The sequence below is a fragment of the Amaranthus tricolor genome, chromosome 16, assembly GCF_026212465.1.
Source record: "Amaranthus tricolor cultivar Red isolate AtriRed21 chromosome 16, ASM2621246v1, whole genome shotgun sequence".
NCBI classification, from domain to species: Eukaryota; Viridiplantae; Streptophyta; class Magnoliopsida; order Caryophyllales; family Amaranthaceae; genus Amaranthus; species Amaranthus tricolor.
In genome coordinates this window covers 5,083,226-5,104,801 of record NC_080062.1, presented here as the reverse complement: position 1 = coordinate 5,104,801, position 21,576 = coordinate 5,083,226, and the positions used below count along the sequence as shown (strand labels likewise).

The 21,576-nt window shown below is 36.1% G+C and overlaps 1 protein-coding gene across 1 annotated transcript; it reads left to right on the top strand.

The window, feature by feature from the left end:
• Positions 1-916: 916 nt before the first annotated feature.
• Positions 917-1,915, top strand: LOC130803085 (non-classical arabinogalactan protein 30). The gene has a single exon (XM_057667252.1). It carries the CDS (start codon positions 1,088-1,090, stop codon positions 1,643-1,645), a length of 558 nt encoding a protein of 185 aa, XP_057523235.1. The 5' UTR covers positions 917-1,087; the 3' UTR covers positions 1,646-1,915.
• The last annotated feature ends 19,661 nt before the right edge of the window (positions 1,916-21,576 follow it).

Here is a 21,576-nt window from a genome sequence, read left to right as displayed (position 1 = left end):
GGGAGATTTAGGTTTGGGTCTGCTTAGGTAATAGAAGTTATTTGATTAAAAACCATATTGATATTAAATTATGTAGCATATAACCAACAGAGTTGGTTTTATACATATGTAGGGATGAGTATCATTGACCTACCTTATACTAGTATTCAAGATTCGTCCATAGCTGATGATCTCATGTTGCTCTTATGAAGAGCTCTTGTTCTTTATAGACCAACATCTCAAGATAAGACCACTCTAGAAGTAGCTTCATTAAACAAGTAAAAATCCACATTCCAAGTAGAAAGATAAAAAGGTAAATGAGTAATGATTAATTTAGTACTGTCTAATTATTAATATGTAATTTTTTCAGTTAAAATTAACAAATTAGCTTTTCATATATAATATAGCTTTGCACGTTATAATTATAAAGTATTAACTTAAATAATAATAATAATAATAATAATAATGATAATAATTGGCAAAAAAGTAAATGACTATAACTTAAAAATACTGATTCAAAAATTAAAATTCACTATTTTTTTTGAAAATTAGCTCGGATCGTTTAGATATTGATTAGATGAAATTCAATCAAGTTTTCAACCAATCAAAATTAGTATTTCATATATATTGCCCCAAAATAACTTTACACATTATAATTGTGAAGTATTCACTTACAAAAAAAATAATTGACGAAAAAATAAATGACTATAACTTGAAAATATTGATTCAGAAATTAAAATTCACTAATTTTTTTTGAAAATTGGCTCAGAATAATTAGGTATTGATTAGGTTAAATTCAATCAAGGTTTCAAGTCGAATCAAAATTTAACAAGTGTAAGATCTATTATTACATAAATTTTTTAGTTGATCTTCTTCTCTCTTACAGTCCTGCTGCCGGCTAACTGCAGTAGTTGCCTGCATGTCCACAATCCCTTTTCAAATTTCAATAACACAGTTGACTTTCATCTTTGTGACACCCACGTATATTCTTACAAAAACAATTCCAATTCATCCAATATAAATACCCCTAAATAATCCTCTTAATAAAAAAAAACCCCACCAAATTTACCAAAATCCAGCCAAAAAAAACAACAAAAAAAAGCACAAAATGAAAAGAGCTCAAAATTTGTTTCTATTATCAGTTCTTCTGGTAGCTATATCCATTCCTTATTCAACTGCAAATGAATACGAATCACCAACAAAACCATATCCTAAACAACACAATACACCACCAAAAATGACAGCAAATGTTGTGGTTGAAGGGATAGTTTACTGTCAAAGCTGCAAGTACTCAGGAACGTGGTCGCTCGATGAGGCTAAACCCATCAAGGGTGCTAAAATCGGAGTCATTTGCAGGAACTATAAGGATAGAATCAGCTACTACAAGACTTACAGTACTGACAGTGGCGGCTACTTTTACGCGAAACTTGATGGATTCACGATGAGACATCAGCTTCTTGATCATCCCCTGCAAGCTTGTGTTGTGAAGCTGGTTTCTTCTCCTATTGATGAATGTGATGTTTTTACTAATATTAACTATGGTTTTAATGGAGCTGCACTTCGGTATGAGAAGAAGAAGATTATGAACAAGGGTTATGAGGCTGTGATCTATGCTGCTGGTCCCTTGGCTTTCCGCCCTGAGTACTGTATGCCAAACCAATACTGAGTGTAATAAGAGGCGGAGCGAAAATTGACAAATAATTTAAGACCCTTCTCATACCAAAACATTCTAACACCTACTGTATTGTAATACTCAAGTATATTATGTGTGTTTAACATTTGAGGCTGCTTTTTTGATGCGGTCGAGCATGTTTCAAATGCTCAGAACCTTCCAAAGTGTAACTTGTCGCAGAATGAAATTTGTCTTTGCGTATTCATGTATTTAACTTGTGGGTTCTTGTGAAATATGAGAACCATTTTTCTGCTCTTCAATGAACTCAACTAATGAACTATTTTTTGTCTTCTTTAGTTTTCTGATGCTCTGAAAAAAAAAACAGGAGAAAGCTGTAATTTGGTCAAAGGATGCATATAAATACAACATTTCACTGTCCCAAATCCCAATGCCATTAAATGGCTTCACCTATGGGCGGTTTAAGGGTCGGATGCACGCAACCTTATCCTTGTTAGTGATAACTGAGAGTTTATTGCTGATTGATCCTTGATAGAAAAAATCATCCGCAATAACTCAAGATAAATAAGTCACATATAGAGTATACACAAAGTGAATAATTGATTTCAGATTGACAGTTTGTGGAGATCAACCACATACAATTTATTTGATCTTGTATAATCTAAAAATCAAGAGGTATCTTGAAGATATTTGTTAACATATCATCCATTGCTTCGTATGTAATTCATATAAGTCTTAATTTTCTTATATAAATAAGATTTTTTTTAATGATGTATTTTGAGACGTTTATGGGATCTTCCAGAGTAAAGAAGATGGGTGAAGGTGAAAACTTTTGCATTCCACAATATGATGGAAAAATGAACTTTTTGGTATGGAGAAGTTCAGTTGAAGACTTGTTAGTCAAGGAATTGATCAATTGATAGAGCTCTTGAGATGACCAAGCCAACAAGCTTAGAAGTTGGAGGAAGACAAGTCGGCTTCCAAAAATAAGAAGGTGGCAAGCACAGATTGGTTAACCATTACTCCCAAAATTAAGCATGCAACTATTTGAAGGAGATATCCCCAAGGAAGTTATTGAAGAAGCTTCAAGTAGTATATGATTTAGAGTCTTTGACAAAAACACAGTTTATAGTGAATGTTGTATCAACTCTAAAGGAGGATGATACAAACAAGCAAGATCACATTAAAACATTCAATTAATTGGTGTGTCCATTGGTGAATGTTGATTAGAGGTTGTCGGCTCAAGAGCAAATTGTGTTACTATTGGCTTCTCTTGCCAAAAACTTTAGAAAAATAGTGAAAAAAACATTGCTGAAAATTTGATCCCTCTTTATTAAGCATTGGTAGCATTGAGAGAAATTAATAGGTTCATCATCATCATCCTACCCAGTATATCCCACTCTTAGAAAACAAAGGCCAGGATCTAGGGAGGGAAAGACGACGACAACTCATACCCATAAAGGAGAGCGCGACCAAAGGAGTCTCCCGGCTCGAGGAAGATAACGGGACGTGATTACATGTGAAAGATAACATAGAGGCCTATAAAAGGTAGAACCACTACAAAAGGAAAACAAAGAACTAATAGAAAAGAAATGATACAAGTAAGAGGTTAAGGAGACTAAAAGCTAGAGTGAGAGGACATCAATAATCTAAGACATGGATATGGTGTCTTCAACTGCTCCTATCCCTAATCAGGTCCGCAGAGAGGCTTAACTCATACAAATCAACTTTTATTTGCTCATCTCATGTTTTCCTGGGTCCGCAGAGAAATTAATAGGTTCATAGTGGGAATTGAAGGGGAAGAAAAAAGTTGAATTTAGGTTGATTGAAGAGAAGTCTCATAGAGGTAGAGTTCAAGATAGAAGGGATGTAGGTCCTCATAGGTAGCCAAATGATATTGGAACTTGGCAGAGTGTTATTGTTGCAAGAAGAAGAGAAGCATACACGTTATGTGCAGAAGATGAAGAAAGACTTCAAGAAGATAAGGATGTTGATAGATGAAGGAAGAAAATAAGTTCAAGAGAATGGACTAGATGTACTAGGATATATGATAATGAAGATGATGATGAAGCATTCCTTATTTATGGGATAGATGGTTATGATAAGGAAAGGGTAATAGATTATGGTTGTTCTAACAACATTTGTTGTAAAAAAGAGAAGTTCACTTCACAAGGTTTGAAATTTGTGAAAAAGGCCTTATAGCCTTGTCAAATGATGAAGGGGTGAAGGTTGAAAGCATGGAGAAGTTGTTGTAACTTGTAACACATGATGATGATAAGAGGAACTGAGGAAGTTCAAAGATGTAAGGTGTGTCCCCATGTTTGGAAGGAACCTGATATCTCTTAAAAGAGTAGTGGCAAAGGGTGTTCTTCTAAAGCTAATGGTGGAACTTTGAAGACCGTTAGAGAGCTCAAAAGAAGTAAGAGAAGTAAAGGCAAGAGTTGGGCTTGTGCTTCGATGAGTGGGATGGTCGAGTAGCTTCATAAAGTGCACAAGCTTGTTTTTGGCACGAGAAAAGGTAGAAAACCTTGAAGAAGGTTGCTCGGACAAGAAGCATTGTGCTCGGATGAACACAGTGCATCAAAGTTTGTGTTGAGCACCAAGTCCAAAAGAAGTTCATTACTTCTGAGGTTTGATTCCTCGGACTATTAAGGACTATAAGAAGGGCCGCCCTAACACTTATGTTTTGATTAAGGGAAAGAAAATGGAGGAAATTAAAAGGATGCAATTTCCATTGTTTGAACAACTTTGGAGGGGAGAATTTTGAAGGGATGTATTTTTCTTTGTCTGAATAATAATTTTGAAGGTGAAGGATATAGAAGGAAGGAATTTAAAGGAATTTAGTTCCTTAATTTTGTTAATAGTCAAAACTCTCCAAAAGTGGAAAGATTGGAAGGTGTTTTCTCTTCCTCTCCCTTCCCTTCCCTTCCCTCCGAAACAAACAAGAAAAACTTTCTTTTATGGAAAAATTACCCAGAATAATCCAATATTTCCTCGATTTTCCTACAATAATCTCAACTATTGATTAACCATGAATAATCAGAACTTTGAAGGATATTTTCCAAAAGTATACTATAGTGACCGATAACCTTTACAATAGGTCATTTTTACAAAAAAATTAAATTAAAATAAAATAGAATATAAAAAATTTAATTAAAAAAACTAAAAATATGAAAAAATTAATTACCCATATCGATGCTTCTCCACCACTCTTCCCATCTCCTTGCCCTTCTCAACCTGCCACCACTCCCTCCCTTACAGCCACCAACCCAACAACCTTACTCACCAGCCACCACCGCCACCAATCTTGTTGTGCCATCCACAACCAATCATCTACATTCTACACCGACCTTTGTTTAGTTGGCTTTTGAGGTGATGAAGATGAGGAGGTGTTATTGAGTGGGGAGGAACAATGGCATGGCAAATTCAATGTGTTAGAGAGGAAGGGTATTTTAATATTTTTTTTAAATATTTTTGTTATCATATTTTAATTTTCTTTTTTTTTGATTAATTTACCTATAATAACAAGTCATAATATGCACAACAATATTCTTGGGTAAGTGACGAAATAGTTTAAATTATTCATGGTTAATTAATAGTTGAGATTATTGTAGGAAAATCGACTAAAGGTTGGATTATTCTAGGTAATTTTTCCTTCTTTTATTCTCTCCCCTTTCTTTACCTTTCCCTTCTCTTCCTTTCCTTTCACTCTTACATTGTTGTCCAAACAAAGTGTAAAACTCATGAAAGCGCGAGGAAGAGTATTAGAGCTTCATGCTACGATTCATGTAACCAAAAGAGAATAAGAGCAATGTGTGAACAAACACCATTTAAGGTGTTTAAGTTTGTGAGTAAATGCTTTGAGTGTTTGTAAGTGATTGTATTGAGTTGTAACTTGTTAACATAACATAATACAAAGCAATTTGTTCATCAAAAATACACTAAACAATTGTGTTGTGTGTGTTTATGTTTGTTTGTCTCTGTTCTTGTTTGGTTTGTTCTTATGTGCATTTCTTCTTCTCTTCTTTGTTCACTGAGCTCCATTTCACAACATAAGGGATGATTGTCCAAGATGATTTCCCTCGTCTTTTGGGATTATGGTTTTTTATGTTACCATTTTTGATGCTTCGTCATAAGCTTATTTATCAAAAATTAGTAAATCAAGTAAGCAATTCTTAAGCTAAAATTAGCATCTAGTATATACAACAAATTTATTCTATATTTATCAATTGAGATTGCATAAGTTTAAATTATGGTGTTGCTTACTTTTGATCCTCAAACGATACATTTTATCAAAAGCTTATGACGTCTTAATCTTCTCACACAAAAGGGCATAAGCTTAGTAAAACAAACTTCTCTTCATGTTGTGCGACAGCGGAAGCAAGGCCGATGAACAATAATGAAACAATAAGAAATTCAATGCAAACAATAAGAAAATGACACTAGAGATTTAACGTGGTTCACTATCAATGTGATAGCTACGTCTACCGACACCGAGATCAAATAATTTCACTATGATCGCAAAGAATTTACAAGATGAATTCCAATCACACTCACAAATTATAATGACTCTCTTGTGATCTCTCTCAATTTGTGAATCATTTTCCTTAGTATCATAAAAGGAAGTATTTATAATAAAACCTATAAATGCAAGACACTTGGGTACCAAGTATCACAAAATAACCGGCCAAAGGAAGTTGAAAACTGCTCCTCGCACAAAATGCAACTGCAGCCGACTCGACTTTTCTCTATCCCATACTGCCGCCGAGTCGGCTTTTTCTTTTGGAATAAAATGCATTTTGGCAGCCATCAAAGCCGAGTCGGTTGTCCTCTAAACACCATGAACGTCGAGTCGGCGTTAGTCTCTGGAAAATTGCTTCAAGCACAACATACCATTCCAAGTCGTCTTCAACCTTGGCCACCACAACGCCGATTCGGCGTTGCCTACTTGATTCCTACTTGAACCCAGCCCGTGATTCACCTAAACACCAAGACAAGACTCGAGTCGAGTCACCAACTTCAACAATCTCCACCTTGACGAAAAACTCGTAGTAAGCAAACGATCTCATCAACACATAGTGGGCATATCTCAAGCCAAAACCCGATGCAAATCTCATGCATAAGCCGTACATCCCGTTAAGTCTTCAACCAAGACTCATCCCGACAAGTCTCCCACCAAGACCCATCACATACTCGTCACCAAGTATAACAACTCATAATGCTCCACCTGCATCACAAGCCCCGGGCAAGCTCCACCTTAAGGTCAACATGCCTACAACAGGAGCTCCCCAACACCGCCCCTAAGGGCCTACTACATCACATAATAATCAATATTTAGCAAGTCTAAGCAATGTTTAAACTTACTAAATATAACATAATTAGTAAGGAAATCAGCTGGGTTGTCAGCGGTCCTGATCTTCTTTACCTTTACCCTCTTGTTAGTACGCAAGAAATGATACCTGAAGTCAATATGCTTGGTCCGATCATGGTGTACTTGGTCTTTAGCTAAGCAAATGGCACTTAGACTATCACAATACACCGTAGCAAAATCTTGTTCAATACCCAGTTCACCTACAAGGCCTTTGAGCCATATAGACTCCTTAGCTGCAAAAGTTAAAGTCATGTACTCAGCTTCAATAGTAGACAACATAACCAAAGATTGCAATGTAGACTTCCAACTAACCACAGAACCACCCAAAGTAAACGCATACCCGGTCACCGAGCTCCTGGTATCCACATCAGCTGCCTAATCAGAATCACTATACCAAGTTACCAAACACTCCTTACCATTCCCATACACAAGACCAATATCAGTTGTCCCCCTCAAATAGCGAAAAATCCTTTTCACCCCCTGCCAGTGATCTCTCCCTGGTTGAGCCATAAACCTTCTCACAACACTAACAGCGTGCACAATATCCGGCCTAGTACAGACCATAGCATACATCAAACAACCAACTGCGTTAGCATAAGGGACCCTAGACATATACGCCAACTCCTCCTCAGTGTGAGGTGACATAGACAAAGACAATTTGCAGCTTATAGATGTTGGTGTACTTATAGGCTTAGATTTCTCCATCCTAAAACGAGACAAAATCTTTTCGATGTAACTTTTCTGAGTCAAGAAAAGCTTACCCCCTAGCCCGATCCCTATAGATCTCCATACCCAAAATCTTCTTAGCTGGACCCAAATCTTTCATGCTAAATTCCGAGCTAAGCAACTCTTTAAGTCTAGCAACATCAGATTTATTCTTTGTGGCAACAAGCATGTTATTAACGTATAACAACAGATAAATCATGGAACCATTATCTAACTTACTATGATATACACAACAATCATTCGAGTTCTTATCAAAACCATGCGAAACCATAAAAGAATCAAACCTCTTGTACCACTGCCGAGGGGATTGCTTAAGTCCATACAATGACTTTATCAATCTGCATGCATAGTGCTCTTTTCCTGGAATCTCGAATTCTTCGGGCTGCTTCATCAAAATCTCCTCCTCCAAATCAACATGGAGGAAAGCCGTCTTAACATCCAGCTGCTCCAGCTCAAGGTCATAATGTGCTACGATTGATAATAACACACGAATAGAAGTATGTCGAACCACCGGTGAGAATATCTCCACAAATTCAACCCCTTCTACCTGATTGAACCCCTTTGCAACTTGCCTAGCCTTAAAACGAACTTTCTCATATTCAGATGACCCTTCTTTCTTCTTAAAAATTCACTTACACCCTACAAGCTTCCTCCCCCCTGGTACCTTCAAAAGTTCCCACACTATGTTCTTGTAAAAAGACTGCATCTCTTCACCCATTGCAGCAAGCCATTACGCCAACTCACTACAACTAATTGCTTGTTTATATGTGGCAGGTTCATATGACTCTACATCAACCTAACAGGCTTCTTGATAACTCGTCTAGGTTTCTTAAGAATAGTGTTAGATTGACTAGATGACCCCTGATTAGACTGCTTCACCTCCTCCCCAAAGTTAGGAGAAGATGGAACAACCTCAGGTTCAGGAGTACTCGGCACTGGAACCTCAGCATCATCATCAATAAATTGCACTCGAGGTAAATCAGCAATGGATGACTGATGTACCTCAAGTACTCCATCTGCCTATAGCAAGTTCTCCCCTTCCTTTCCCAAATCAGAAGACTCCGAGCTCTTCGTGGAATACATGATGCTTTCATCCAAAGTGACATCCCTACTAAGAATGACCCGACCCTCCGGAGGTGAATAGATCCTAAACCCCTTCACACCATCACCGTACCCAACAAAACACCCCATCTTGGCTCGTAGTGTAGTACCCCAGATTTAACTTGAAAAGGGATTGATAGACTACACATAACAACAAGGTGCATCTTCTTTTATAGGGAGCCCATTTGCTAAGAACTCCACAGTTAAGCGTGCTTGGTGGAGAGCAATCTTAGGATGGGTGACCTCCTGGGAAGTTTTCCCAGAAGCGCACGAGTGAGGCCAAAGTGCGCTGGAAAGACTTGTGTTGGTTTGTGGGGCTAGTCTACAGTCTCCAAGAGTAGTCACCAGCGGTCCGAGGGGCCAGGGTGTTACAAATTAAAGAAACTAGGCAACTTACCACTCCAGATCTCAAACGAGATTTTGAAGTCAATTCCCGAATGAGGACCCCTATTGGTGATATAACAAGCTGTCATCACAGCTTCACTCCAATACCTCCTCTCCAGCCCTGCATTAGAGAGCATGCATCGAACTCTCTCAAGCAGTGTCTGATTAACCCGCTCTGCAACACCGTTCTGCTGTGGTGTCATCCTAACGGTATGAATCGACCGATACCCTCATCTGTACAGAACTGATTAAACTCCTCTTTGCAAAACTCAAGCCCATTGTTTGTTCGTAGCTTCTTGATCTTCCTGTTGATTCTCCACCAAAGCTTTTCATTACTTGAAAACTTTGAAGGCCTCATCCTTTGACTTAAGAAGCTTAAGCCATATGTATCGGGACTTGTTATCTACAAATGACACAAAATAGTGGAAACCTTCCATACCTTCAACCCTATATGGACCCCAGCAATCTGAATGGATATAATCGAGCACGTCATCAGTAATGTGAGCACCCTTGCTGAACTTTGACCTATGTTTCTTCCCAAACACACAATGCTCACAAAACTCAAGGTTGGCAACCTTGATCCCAGATAGTAGACCCCTCTTAGACAATAGCTGCATCCCTTTCTCCCCCATATGACCAAGCCACATATGCCAAATCTTGGTCATCTCTTGGTGAGACACCGATGCGTAAATCGCCGGAACTAGACAGTATGACACCCTCAAAGACATAGAGGATTTTTCCATATGACCAACCCTTAAGTACCAACTCCGAACCTCGATAAATGGACAGCTCCCCATGCGAAAACACTCCATTGTACCCCAAATCATCCAAGGTACCTAAGGAAATCAGATTCTTCCCCAAAGCAGGGACATGTCGCACCCTAATCAAAGTCAACTTTCGCCCATCATTAGTCCTCAATCTCATGGACCCAATACCCGTAATCTTACAAGGTGCATTATTACCTACAATAACTTTACCCCAATTGCAAGACTCATATGTGTCAAACCAGTCTCGACGCGGACTCATATGGAATGAACACCTCGAATCTAGAATCCAATCATTAGAAGGATCCCCAGAGTTAGCAGAACTCACTAATGCCAAGTCTTCCTTCGAATTATAGTTCTCTTTCGGTTTTTCCTCAACTACGGCAGCTTGGGACTTGCCCTTCCTCATCGGACAATTATCCCTAAAGTGATCCGGTTTCTTACAGTAATAACAGGACTTCCCCGCAGTCCTACCTGATCCCTCATTGCCGTTTCCAACACCCGACCCAGTATTGTTGCCCTTGTTAACCCCCTTCTTCCTTTTAGATTTCCCGGATTTAACAAACAACCCACTGCCACTCTCCTTGTTATCACCTATAGCTTTCTGACGAAGTTCCCTAGTATGAAGTGTTGCCTTCACTTCTTCTAGGGTCAGAGAGTCTTTACCAACAACAAAAGACTCAACAAAATTTTCATAGCTAGACGGTAGAGACATAAGTACAATCAACACAACATCCTCATCATCTATTTTAACATTTAAGTTACGCAAATCCAGTAAAATAGAGTTAAGTTTTTCAAGATGTTCCCGTAAGGGAGTACCTGATTGCATTCAGAGGCTGAATAACCGCTGCTTCAACAATAATTTATTGGCCGGCGACTTAGTCATATACAATGACTCCAATTTCATCCATAGTTCCGCCGCTGTAGCCTGATCAACGACCTCCATGATGATATGATCATCTAAACTTAGCAAAATGGTAGAATAAGCCTTTTCCTCCATTACAGCTAATTGCCCGTTAGTTAATCAGTCTTCCGACCCAGCAGTAGTACTCTTTAGAGCCAATGGACGTCATATTTGTTGTTGTTTCAATAGAGCCTTCATCTTTATTTGCTATAGCCCGAAGCTATTTTTCCCGATAAATTTCTCGATTCTTATTGTAGAATCTCCATCCAATGTTTCACTCAAAAACTCTCCAAGGACTTAAACCTGAGCTTTAATACCAATTGTTGTGCGACAGCGAAAGCAAGGTCGATGAACAATAATGAAACAATAAGAAATTCAATGCAAACAATAAGAAAATGACACTAGAGATTTAACGTGGTTCACTATTAATGTGATAGCTACGTCCACCGGCACTGAGATCAGATAATTTCACTTTGATCGCAAAGAATTTACAAGATGAATTCCAATCACACTCACAAATTATAATGGCTCTCTTGTGATCTCTCTCAATTTGTGAATTATTTTCCCTAGTACTCACAAAAGGAAGTATTTATAATAAAACCTAAATGCAAGACACTTAGGTACCAAGTATCACAAAATAACCGGCCAAAGGAAGTTGAAAACTGCTCCTCGCACAAAATGCAACCGCAGCCGACTCGGCTTTTCTCTATCCCATACTGCCGCCGAGTCGGCTTTTTCTTTTGGAATAAAATGCATTTTGGTAGCCATCACAGCCGATTCGGCTGTCCTCCAAACATCACGAACGCCGAGTCGGCGTTAGTCTCTGGAAAATTGCTTCAAGCACAGCATACCACTCCAAGTCGTCTTTAACCTTGGCCACCACAACGCCGAGTCAGCGTTGCCTACTGGATTCCTATTTGAACCTAGCCCGTGATTCACCTAAACACCAAGACAAGACTCGAGTCGAGTCACCAACTTCAACACTTCAAGAATTCAATTTAAATTTTTCATCTCCAAATTCCGCAACAAAGCCCTCGAGTTCCATCTGCTCAACAAAAAAACCCTAAAATCAATTAAAATCGAAAAGCAAACAGATAAGAAAGTGAGAAAGCTATAAAAATCACCAATTGCAACCAGATGCGAATGTATCAATTATCATAGCAGGAACGACGATCAGACTCGATTAAAGGCTCAAGGAAGCTTGTGTATGAGGAGATTTGTTTCTCGCATTGTTAAAACTTCACTGAAATTAGAGGAAGTGAACAAGATGACGAAAGGGAGAGGGAGTGACTGAGTGAGAGTAACAAAATGAAGTACCGTTCCATATTCATCCGGTGTACAAATGTTTCTATTTTCTAATTGTTCCACCTATAGTAGACAAAAAGTCGGAAGTTTTTGTTTCTTACCTTTTCGGTTGGATTTTGAGTTGGTTTTTGGTTTTTGGTTTATTGGTTTGTTAAACAACCAAAAAAAGTGTATGGTAAATGATTTTTAAAGCAGCTGAAAAGCTGTCTTTTAAGTCAAAATAAAAATGCTACTCCAGCTAGCTTTTTTAGTTGACTTTTGGCTTGTTGGCCCACTTTTTATCTAATAGACGACTGAACCAATACTCAAATTTACCAAACATCCCCACATATAATTAACTTAAAAGCTAAGAAAAACAGCTAACATTTCCAGCTGGTCAAACAAACCAACTAAAAAAGCCAACAGCCAACAACCAACTTTTATTCATAAAAATAAACCTTCAAATATTTTTATGGGCATGCTTTTTGAAAGTCTGTTCGAAATGAATAAGAATTTAACATTTTGTTCACTATATAAAAAAATTAAAAGTTCAGGTCATCATGTAGATTGAGAAAACTATTTATCTACCACATGGAAAAGTTGAAAACTCACGTGAATTTTCCTAACGGCCCGTTCGATTAACAGTACTAATAATTGGTAATGGGAATGATTTATTGTATAAATTTTCATGATATATATCATGTCATTCCCATGGTAATGAAAGTTTGATCATAAAAAAGTTTATTTGTTCACAATTTTTCATTACCACCTAATACTACATGTTTAGATGGTAATGCATTGAATTTTGTGAAGAAAATGAGATTGTTGAAGGAGAATAAGCATGATCATCAAATTTGTCCAAAGATATTTCTACCAAAATTACACTAACTTTTCATTGTCATTCCCATTATTTAGAACCCATTACCAAACGGGTTGTAAATATTTTAACCAAATGACCATTGTTGTTAGCTTTTTTAGTCGACTTGTTTGACCTCACGAGTTCAAAGTGTCTGTTGTGTATATAAATTTTATTTGAATTAGGTAGATAAGTTAGGTAATTATGAAAATGTTTTGTAAAATTAGGTACTTCATAATTATAATTATTAAATAAAAAATGAGTTAACAAGCGAAAAAGCCAATAAAATTAATCAACCGTAATATCATTTCATTTGAAAAGCTAATTAGTAAATATAGGTTTTTAGCTTTTTGACAAAATAATATGCTAATAGCTAAAAAAAATTATTCACGGAACATCCTAAACACAAATTTCATATATCTGTCTATCTATCATAATATAAAGATCAAGTCTAATCTTTATTATGCACTAATTTTAATCTCCACTTAACATATTAGAAATAATGTAAATAAAACAAACTAGAGACCGGTTTAACATGAAACAAATCAATATAATTAGCTCATTTCTCTAATTAATACTTTAATATTGTAAATTCTTTAAGGTTATAAGTAATTACTCAAAAGTATAAAAAATCATCATCTTAAAACTGGAAGTGATCACTTATCGGTTCTAAGCAATCATATTAATGAAATTTAACTCATGACTTTAATTATACACGAGCCCATATAATTAATTCTTGGGAAATTTCACATGGTAGCATCCAGTTTTCATGGTAGCATTTTTTTAAGAAAATTCCACATTGAAGCATCCACATCATGCACAAACTAATTGTCGTAGCATTTTCCGCTAAGTTCTTGTTAAATTTCATTTAATTCATTATTTTGTAAGTTTTTTCCACATGGTAGCATCCAGTTTTTGTATAATTTACCATTTTAACGTTTAATTCACCAATTTAACGTTTAATTCACCGTTTAATTCATTAATGCCCATAAAGGTCGTAATAATTTTGTTTTCATTCAAATTATTGGCATTATAAAGTTCAAAAGGTAAGTAGCCAAACACTAATAAATAATTCAAACGGTGTATTTCATAAGTTCAAAAGGTGTCTTCCAAGCACTAATACATATTTACTTAATTAGCATTATAAAGTTCAAAAAGTGCATTTCAAGCACTAGTACATATGTTCAAAGTTCAAAAACTATTATTATCAAAGTACAAAGTTGCATTTTCAGCACTAAGACGTATTTACATAACTATATTTAGGATGCTTTTGAAGATGACGGTGTAAAAGTCGTCCTTTACCATTCTTTTGCTTAGCTGTCAATCCTCCCTTGCAAGTCTTCACATTGCGTCCGAACTCCTTGCATCTACACTACACCTTCCCCTTTCTTTCTTCGTATGCATTTCTCTTTCTATTCTTTACAGGTCTTCCAATTGTTCTCTTCATCATTGGTGGCTTAATTGGTGGGAATTGCATTTCTGGCCCATGCTCAGGGTCTGGAATAGATCTAATAATGCTTGCATACGCTTGCTTGTACATTTTGCAACTGTACCAATCATTGCAAAACCTTATGGGACCTTGGCTTGAATGTAGAATGACCCTCACAGTATGCTTGCAAGGGATCTCAGTGAGTTGCTATGCGTTACACATGCATGTTCTGTCATTCAAGCTCATAGAAAAGGTGGACTTACCATCTTTAATCTCATAAAATTCATCACCAGAATTGAAAGCCTTACATGTTCTTGAGTTTGAAACCAGTGAGTTGCACAGAAGGTTGAGAAGGCTGTGAAGGTTGTGAAGATTGTGAGCTTGCTTTCACCAAAATGGACTTCCTAATAGCAGTGATCGTTGGAATTTTTTTAGTGGAAGCTTTTGAGGACTTAAAAGAAATAGTCAAAGGTATTTGGCTAGGGGTTTTACTTGTTTGCAATGGTGAATCATTAATGGGAGTATTTTCAAAAGTTTTCAATGATGACTCCACTTCCATGTCATGCCACTTACGCAGGTGCATAGCATTCATCACAATAATGTCATGTTGAACCTCATTGTAGTCATTCAAGGGGAACATTATCTCAAACTCTTGCGAATCCCTTCTCCTAATTAGAAATTTCTCTCTTGCGGGAATGATTTTAAGTGGTACTGGGTTTTGTGACGCTTGTATGTCCCTAAGACTCCTAACCGATTTCATGAGACTACTTTCCTCCTCAAGTGCACCAACCCAAATAAAAATCATTTCATTGTCATTGAACCTCTTAAACATGGTCATTAGGTCTTGATCACAATTAAGTTTAACATGATTCATCTTCAAAACATACGCAAATGAGGGATTTTTAGGTATAAGGTTGTTAGTTTTAATGCACTCATTTTCCCAATCCATTATCAAATCTGTTGGACCTCTTGAGTTTTGATGATGACTACACTTAAGCAAATATGTGTTTAGAGATTGTGTGCAGGTCGATATCCGATTAATTGTGATCGTTGATAGTACCTATGGCTTAGTTCATGGGAATGCACGTGTCAAAAGGATTCAAGGGATGTTAGAAGAAGTATATCGCTTGGGATGTAAAATGGAGACAGCAGGTCTACTGCTCCTAAGTTGGATGTTCTAGCAAAACTGGATTCAGGAAACAGCGCACTGTTCCTGAACTGGAGTCAGCCTACGTTAACTGGAAATTCTGGTTATATTTATAATTATTATTTTTTAGTTAATGTATTAAATAAAGTTGATTTGTTGCATTTATTAATTATTATAATTAATTGGCAAAAAGTTTTCTTAAAATTACTTTACGTATGAGCCTCTAAATAAAGATCCTTTATTTTAGAATCTATTTTTAGTAAATATTGGATTTACTAAAAATAGAATTAGTGGTTGTTGAATTGGTCTTAGCTATCATTCTAAACCGTCCTTATTCCTAAAATTTAGCAAGTAATCATTCCTATTAAGTATAACCGTTTCTATTTATAGCAAACACGTTCCAGCAGTTAGTACTGGAACAGGAACAGCTATTGAAGAAACTGTTGTTTAAGGGAACTGTTAGAGTATATAACATATCTTGGGGCCTCAACCACCATCAGCTTTTGGTTGAGTTGGTTCCTTGACAGGAACAACGGTTATTATTAGGGAACAACGGTTATTGCTAAATAAACGTGGGTTTGAATTGGTCAAGTTTAAATGCATATTTTTAAGATTAACCGTAGGAAGACTTGGTTATTAAAATCCACATTACTCCCATGATATTTTTGATAATGGAATAATGGGTTGGAATATTCCTTTTTAATAGGGATTTTAGCTCTATAGATAGTGGACTCGGTTATTCATAAAAACTTGCCTAAGTATGAGCCATTAAATCATATGTAATTATGGGAGAATTTTTACAAGAAAATTTTGTTTTAAAAATGCCAATTAATTTATAATATTTTCTTGTGCAACTCATTGATTTTATTTTAGAGAATTTTTATCCTTTATGTAAGGGTTTTTGAGAGAATCTTTGTAATTAGACTCGGGTGAGTCTAAGGGGGAATTAGAATGCTTCTAGTGAAGCTAGAGAAGAGAATAGCTTTGAGTGAAGCTATTGAGGAGTTTAGCTTTTAGTGAAGCTAAGTTTGTTGCTTTGAGTGAAGCAATTTAAGAGAGAAGAGTTGGCCTAGTTGATGCGCTTCGAGTGAAGTAAGATGTTTAATGTAATTGTAACGAGTTGCCTTAAACATAGTGGAGAATTTAGAAATCCCGAGGGGTCGTGGTTTTTCCTTCTATTTAGGCCTAGAAGGTTTCCACGTAAAAATCGTTTGTCTCTTTTAATTATTTCGCTCTAAGTTTAAGCTTTATTTATTTTATTCAATTCCGCAAAAAACAGGGCAAAAACGCTTAAACTAGTAACAACAACAATTCACCCCCCTCTTGTTGCTGTTCCCGTTCCTAATTGAGTCTACAATTGGTATCAGAGCCATGTTCCCAGTAGATCAGGAAACCCTGAGGGTAGAATCCTGGTGTTCCCGAAAATGTCAATTATGAACGAGCGAATGGAAGAAGGTTATTCTACTCAAAGACCGCCCATGTTCGATGGAAAAATTCTATACATAATGGAAGAATAGGATGGAGATTTTCATCAAAGCGGAAAATTATCAAGTTTGGAGAGTCATCGAAATTGGAGATTTTGAGGTAACCATTACTAACTCCAATCATGAAATTGCTCCCAAACTCAAACCGTATTTGAAAAAGAAGATTTTCAAAAGATAGAAATTAATGCGTTTGCCATAAAGCAGGTATGTTCTTCTAACTCATTTTCTATCCATCCATCCAAATTGAGTAAAAATAAATTGATTGAGTTGCCAAAGGAGACACAAGCTAAACTTGAAAATTGCAATGTTAAGTGTCTCCAATTAGAAAAGGAACTCAAGGTAAGCAAAGATCATGTCTCCTATATAAACACCTTTAGATACGATGTCCAAAACAGATTTTTCGGTTTGTTGGACCAAAATATAATTCTAAAGGAAAATATGGAGAGAATTAAAAAGGAAAATGTTATTCTTAATATTGAGTTGTTACAATAGAAATTATTAGGCTTGAATAAAGAATTGAATGATGCATCTACTAAAGATATGTGCAATGATTTTCAAAATTTAAAGTTGAATCTAGAACCTAACCGTAACAATAATGATAAACTTGAATTAAATTCAAGAGAAAAAGGGAAAATCAAAATTACTCCCAAATGGATTTAAGATGCCAAAAGTAAAAATTCAAAAGGCCTAAATTACTTTAAGAATAACAAGAAGAAGAAAGCTTACGTTGATCTCCCTAGTGACAGAATCTGTTCCTTCTATGGAGGAACTGGCCATCTGAAGAACCAGTGCACCAAAAGGGAACAATACACTGTCTCTAACAGAAATTATGTCGATAATGTTTGGACGAAGAAAGCAGATTCTTGTAAAATTGACAAGGAACCCAAGACAGCATGGGTTCCTGTAACTAACAATTATTTTTTTCAGGTCCAAGTGAGGGGGAACAGCTCATGGTATCTCGACAGTGTGTGTTCCAAGCACATGACGGGTGACAAATCTAAATTTCTCTCACTTGAAGCCTATGATGGGGGAACAGTAACCTTCGGTGACAATATGAAGGGTGAGATAATAGCCAAAGGAAAAGTTGGAAGGTCACGTTCCCATGCCATCGACAATGTATTTTTAGTCGAGAATTTGAAACATAACTTACTTAGCATTTCTCAATTTTGTGATAAAGGTAACTCTGTAAACTTTATTTCTAAAAAGTGCATTATTTCTAGGAATGACACTGGAGACATCATTCTTGAGGGAATCAGAAAAGGGAACACCTATGTGGTGGACCTGGACACTGTTCCCAGAAACAGTACAACGTGTCTAAGTGTTATAGAAGACGACCCACTTCTTTGGCATAAGCGTCTAGGTCATACTAGTTATTCATTGATTAATACATTAAGATCTAAAGACCTAGTTAGAGGACTACCAGCTATAAAATTCCTTAATGATAAAATTTGTGATCCTTGTGCCAAAGGAAAACAAGTCAGGTCATCTTTTAAACCAAAGAATGTTGTAACCACCTCTAAAACGCTTGAATTAATACATATTGATTTGTGTGGACCTATGAGAATACAAAGCCGTAGCGGCAAGAGATATGTGTTTGTTATTGTTGATGATTATAGTAGATTTACATGGACTTTATTTTTAGTTAGTAAAGATGAAGCCTTTAATGAGTTTGTTTCTTTCGCTAACAAAATACAAAAATCTACCAATAATCAAATTATTCACATAAGGTCAGATCATGGTAAAGAATTTGAAAATTCAAGTTTTATGAGTTATTGCAATGAACATGGAATAAATCACAATTTTTCCGCCCCTAGAACACCACAACAAAATGGTGTAGTAGAAAGGAAAAATAGAACTTTAGAAGAAATGGCTAGAACTATGTTAATTGCTAGTGGTTTACCTAGAAATTTTTGGGCCGAGGCTGTTAATACTGCATGTTACATTTTGAATCGTGTGTTAATAAGACCTATCACCTCTAAGACACCTTATGAATTGCTTAAAGGTGTTAAACCAAATATTTCCTATTTTCGCGTGTTTGGATGCAAATGTTTTGTTCATGTAAATGGAAAACGAAACGTAGGTAAATTTGATGAAAGAAGTGATGAGGCAGTATTTATCGGTTATTCATCACAAAGCAAAGCTTACAGAGTTTATAATAAGAGAACAATGTGTGTAGAAGAGTCTGTTCACATAATCTTTGATGAAACTAACTTTTCAACAAGTGAACAGGAAACAAGTAATATTAAAATAGGTCTTGCAAATTTGGAAGATGATGATGAAGGAATTAAAATGCAAGATCATGGAACAGCAGATGAACAGTCGATACAAGAAGAAGCAGAAGAAACTGACCAAATCCAGGAACTGCCAGCACAACAGGACCAGCATACTGTCCAATCCAGCTGTTCCCACAGATGAGCAGAACGATCCAGTAGCTGAACAGAATGTTGATCAAGCTGATGAACTAGAACATGCTATTGTTCCCACAAGAGAATTTTTTTTGCCCAAACCTTGGAAGTATCAAAGTTATCATCCTCTTGATTTGATTATAAGTGATTTGAATAAAGGAACACAAACTAGATCTCAAATGAGAAACTTTTGTGCACACTTTGCGTTCCTATCATCACTCGAGCCCAAGAATCATGAAGAAGCTCTAAAGGATTCCGAATGGATCGTGGCCATGCAAGACGAATTAAATGAATTTGAAAGAAATAAAGTATGGCACTTGGAACCCAAACCGAAACACAAAAAGGTAATTGGTTTGAAATGGGTATTTCGGAATAAACTAGATGAGCATGGAATAATTGTTAGAAACAAAGCAAGGCTCGTGGTCAAAGGATACAATCAACAAGAAGGTATTGATTACACTGAGACTTTTGCACCAGTAGCAAGGTTAGAGGCTATTAGAATTTTAATTTCTTTTGCTGCATTTATGAACTTTAAATTATATCAAATGGATGTGAAATGTGCTTTCTTAAATGGTTTTCTTGATGAAGAAGTTTTTGTTGAACAACCCCCAGGCTTTGAAAATACCTCTTGTCTTGATCATGTCTACAAGCTTGATAAAGCTCTTTATGGCTTAAAATAAGCTCCTAGACAATGGTATGAGAGACTATCAAAGTTTTTGATTCAAAATGACTTTGTAAGAGGCAAAATTGACAAAACCTTATTCTTTAAGAATAGAGGTTCGGATATTTTAGTTGTTCAAACATATGTTGATGATATTATCTTTGGAGCCACCAATGGACTGTTGTGTAAAGAATTTGCCAACCTTATGAGCACTGAATTTGAAATGAGCATGATGGGAGAACTAAATTTCTTCCTTGGGTTGCAAATTAAACAAACTGAAAATGGTATTTTTATTCATCAACAAAAATAAATCAAAGAACTTCTTAAGAAATATGGACTAAACAATGTTAAAACCAACCATACACCAATGGCTACAAATGTTAGATTAGATGAAGACCCAAATGGAACAAATATTGATCAAACCATGTATCGAGGCATGATTGGTTCTTTGTTATATTTAACTGCTAGTAGACCCGATATTTCTTTTAGTGTTGGTTTATGTGCTAGATTTCAGTCCAACCCCAAAGAATCACATCTCACAGCAGTAAAACGAATTTTGAGATACTTGAAGGGAACAAACGACTTATCCTTATTTTATCCTAAAAGTGATGTTTATGATTTGAAAGGTTTTAGTGATGCAGATTATGCAGGTGATCTAGTTAATAGAAAAAGTACATCAGGTATGGTACAATTTCTTGGCTCATGTTTAGTTTCATGGAGTTCCAAGAAACAAAACACTGTTGCATTATCCACTGCCGAAGCTGAATACGTAGCAGCAGCAGCTTGCTGTTCCCAAATGCTATGGATAAAGCAGCAGCTAAGAGATTTTGGTATTAAGTTTGAAAGTGTTCCTATTTATTGTGATAATACCAGTGCCATATGCATATCTAAAGATCTAGTGCATCATTCATGAGTAAAACACATCCACATTAGGCATCATTTTCTTAAGGATAATGTTGAAAATAAAGATATTATTTTAAAGCATGTAAACACAAACGAGCAAATAGCAGATATCATGACTAAACCGCTTCCAATGGAACAACATGAAAAAATGAGATTGGAACTTAGCATGATCAAGCTGCATTGAAGTGAGTGACATATGTGATCCTTAAAGTCAGAATGAAAATTGAAAAGGTCGATCAACCACAAAATCTTGATTGAAAAATCGATTATCGAAAGGATCAGGTACGCACCATTTAAAAGTATATACTGTGAATGCTCATATGATTGCTTGTTTGATTTGATCAGATTATAGTAGCATAAAATTTTCATTTATTTTTCATTTTCATTAAAAAAAAATCATAATATTCAATATATATATATATATTTACCCAGCAATTTCCATTAAAATAGCGGGAGTTAAATCATCATAGTTCTTCACTAAATTTGTCTGTTTCCATTTCACATTTTGTGTCCATATGCGCGATTTAAATAAGGAACATGAATCACCT

Coding starts and splice junctions, on each gene's coding strand:
- LOC130803085 (XM_057667252.1), top strand. CDS start 1,088: ATGAAAAGAGCTCAAAATTTGTTTCTATTATCAGTTCTTCTGGTAGCT.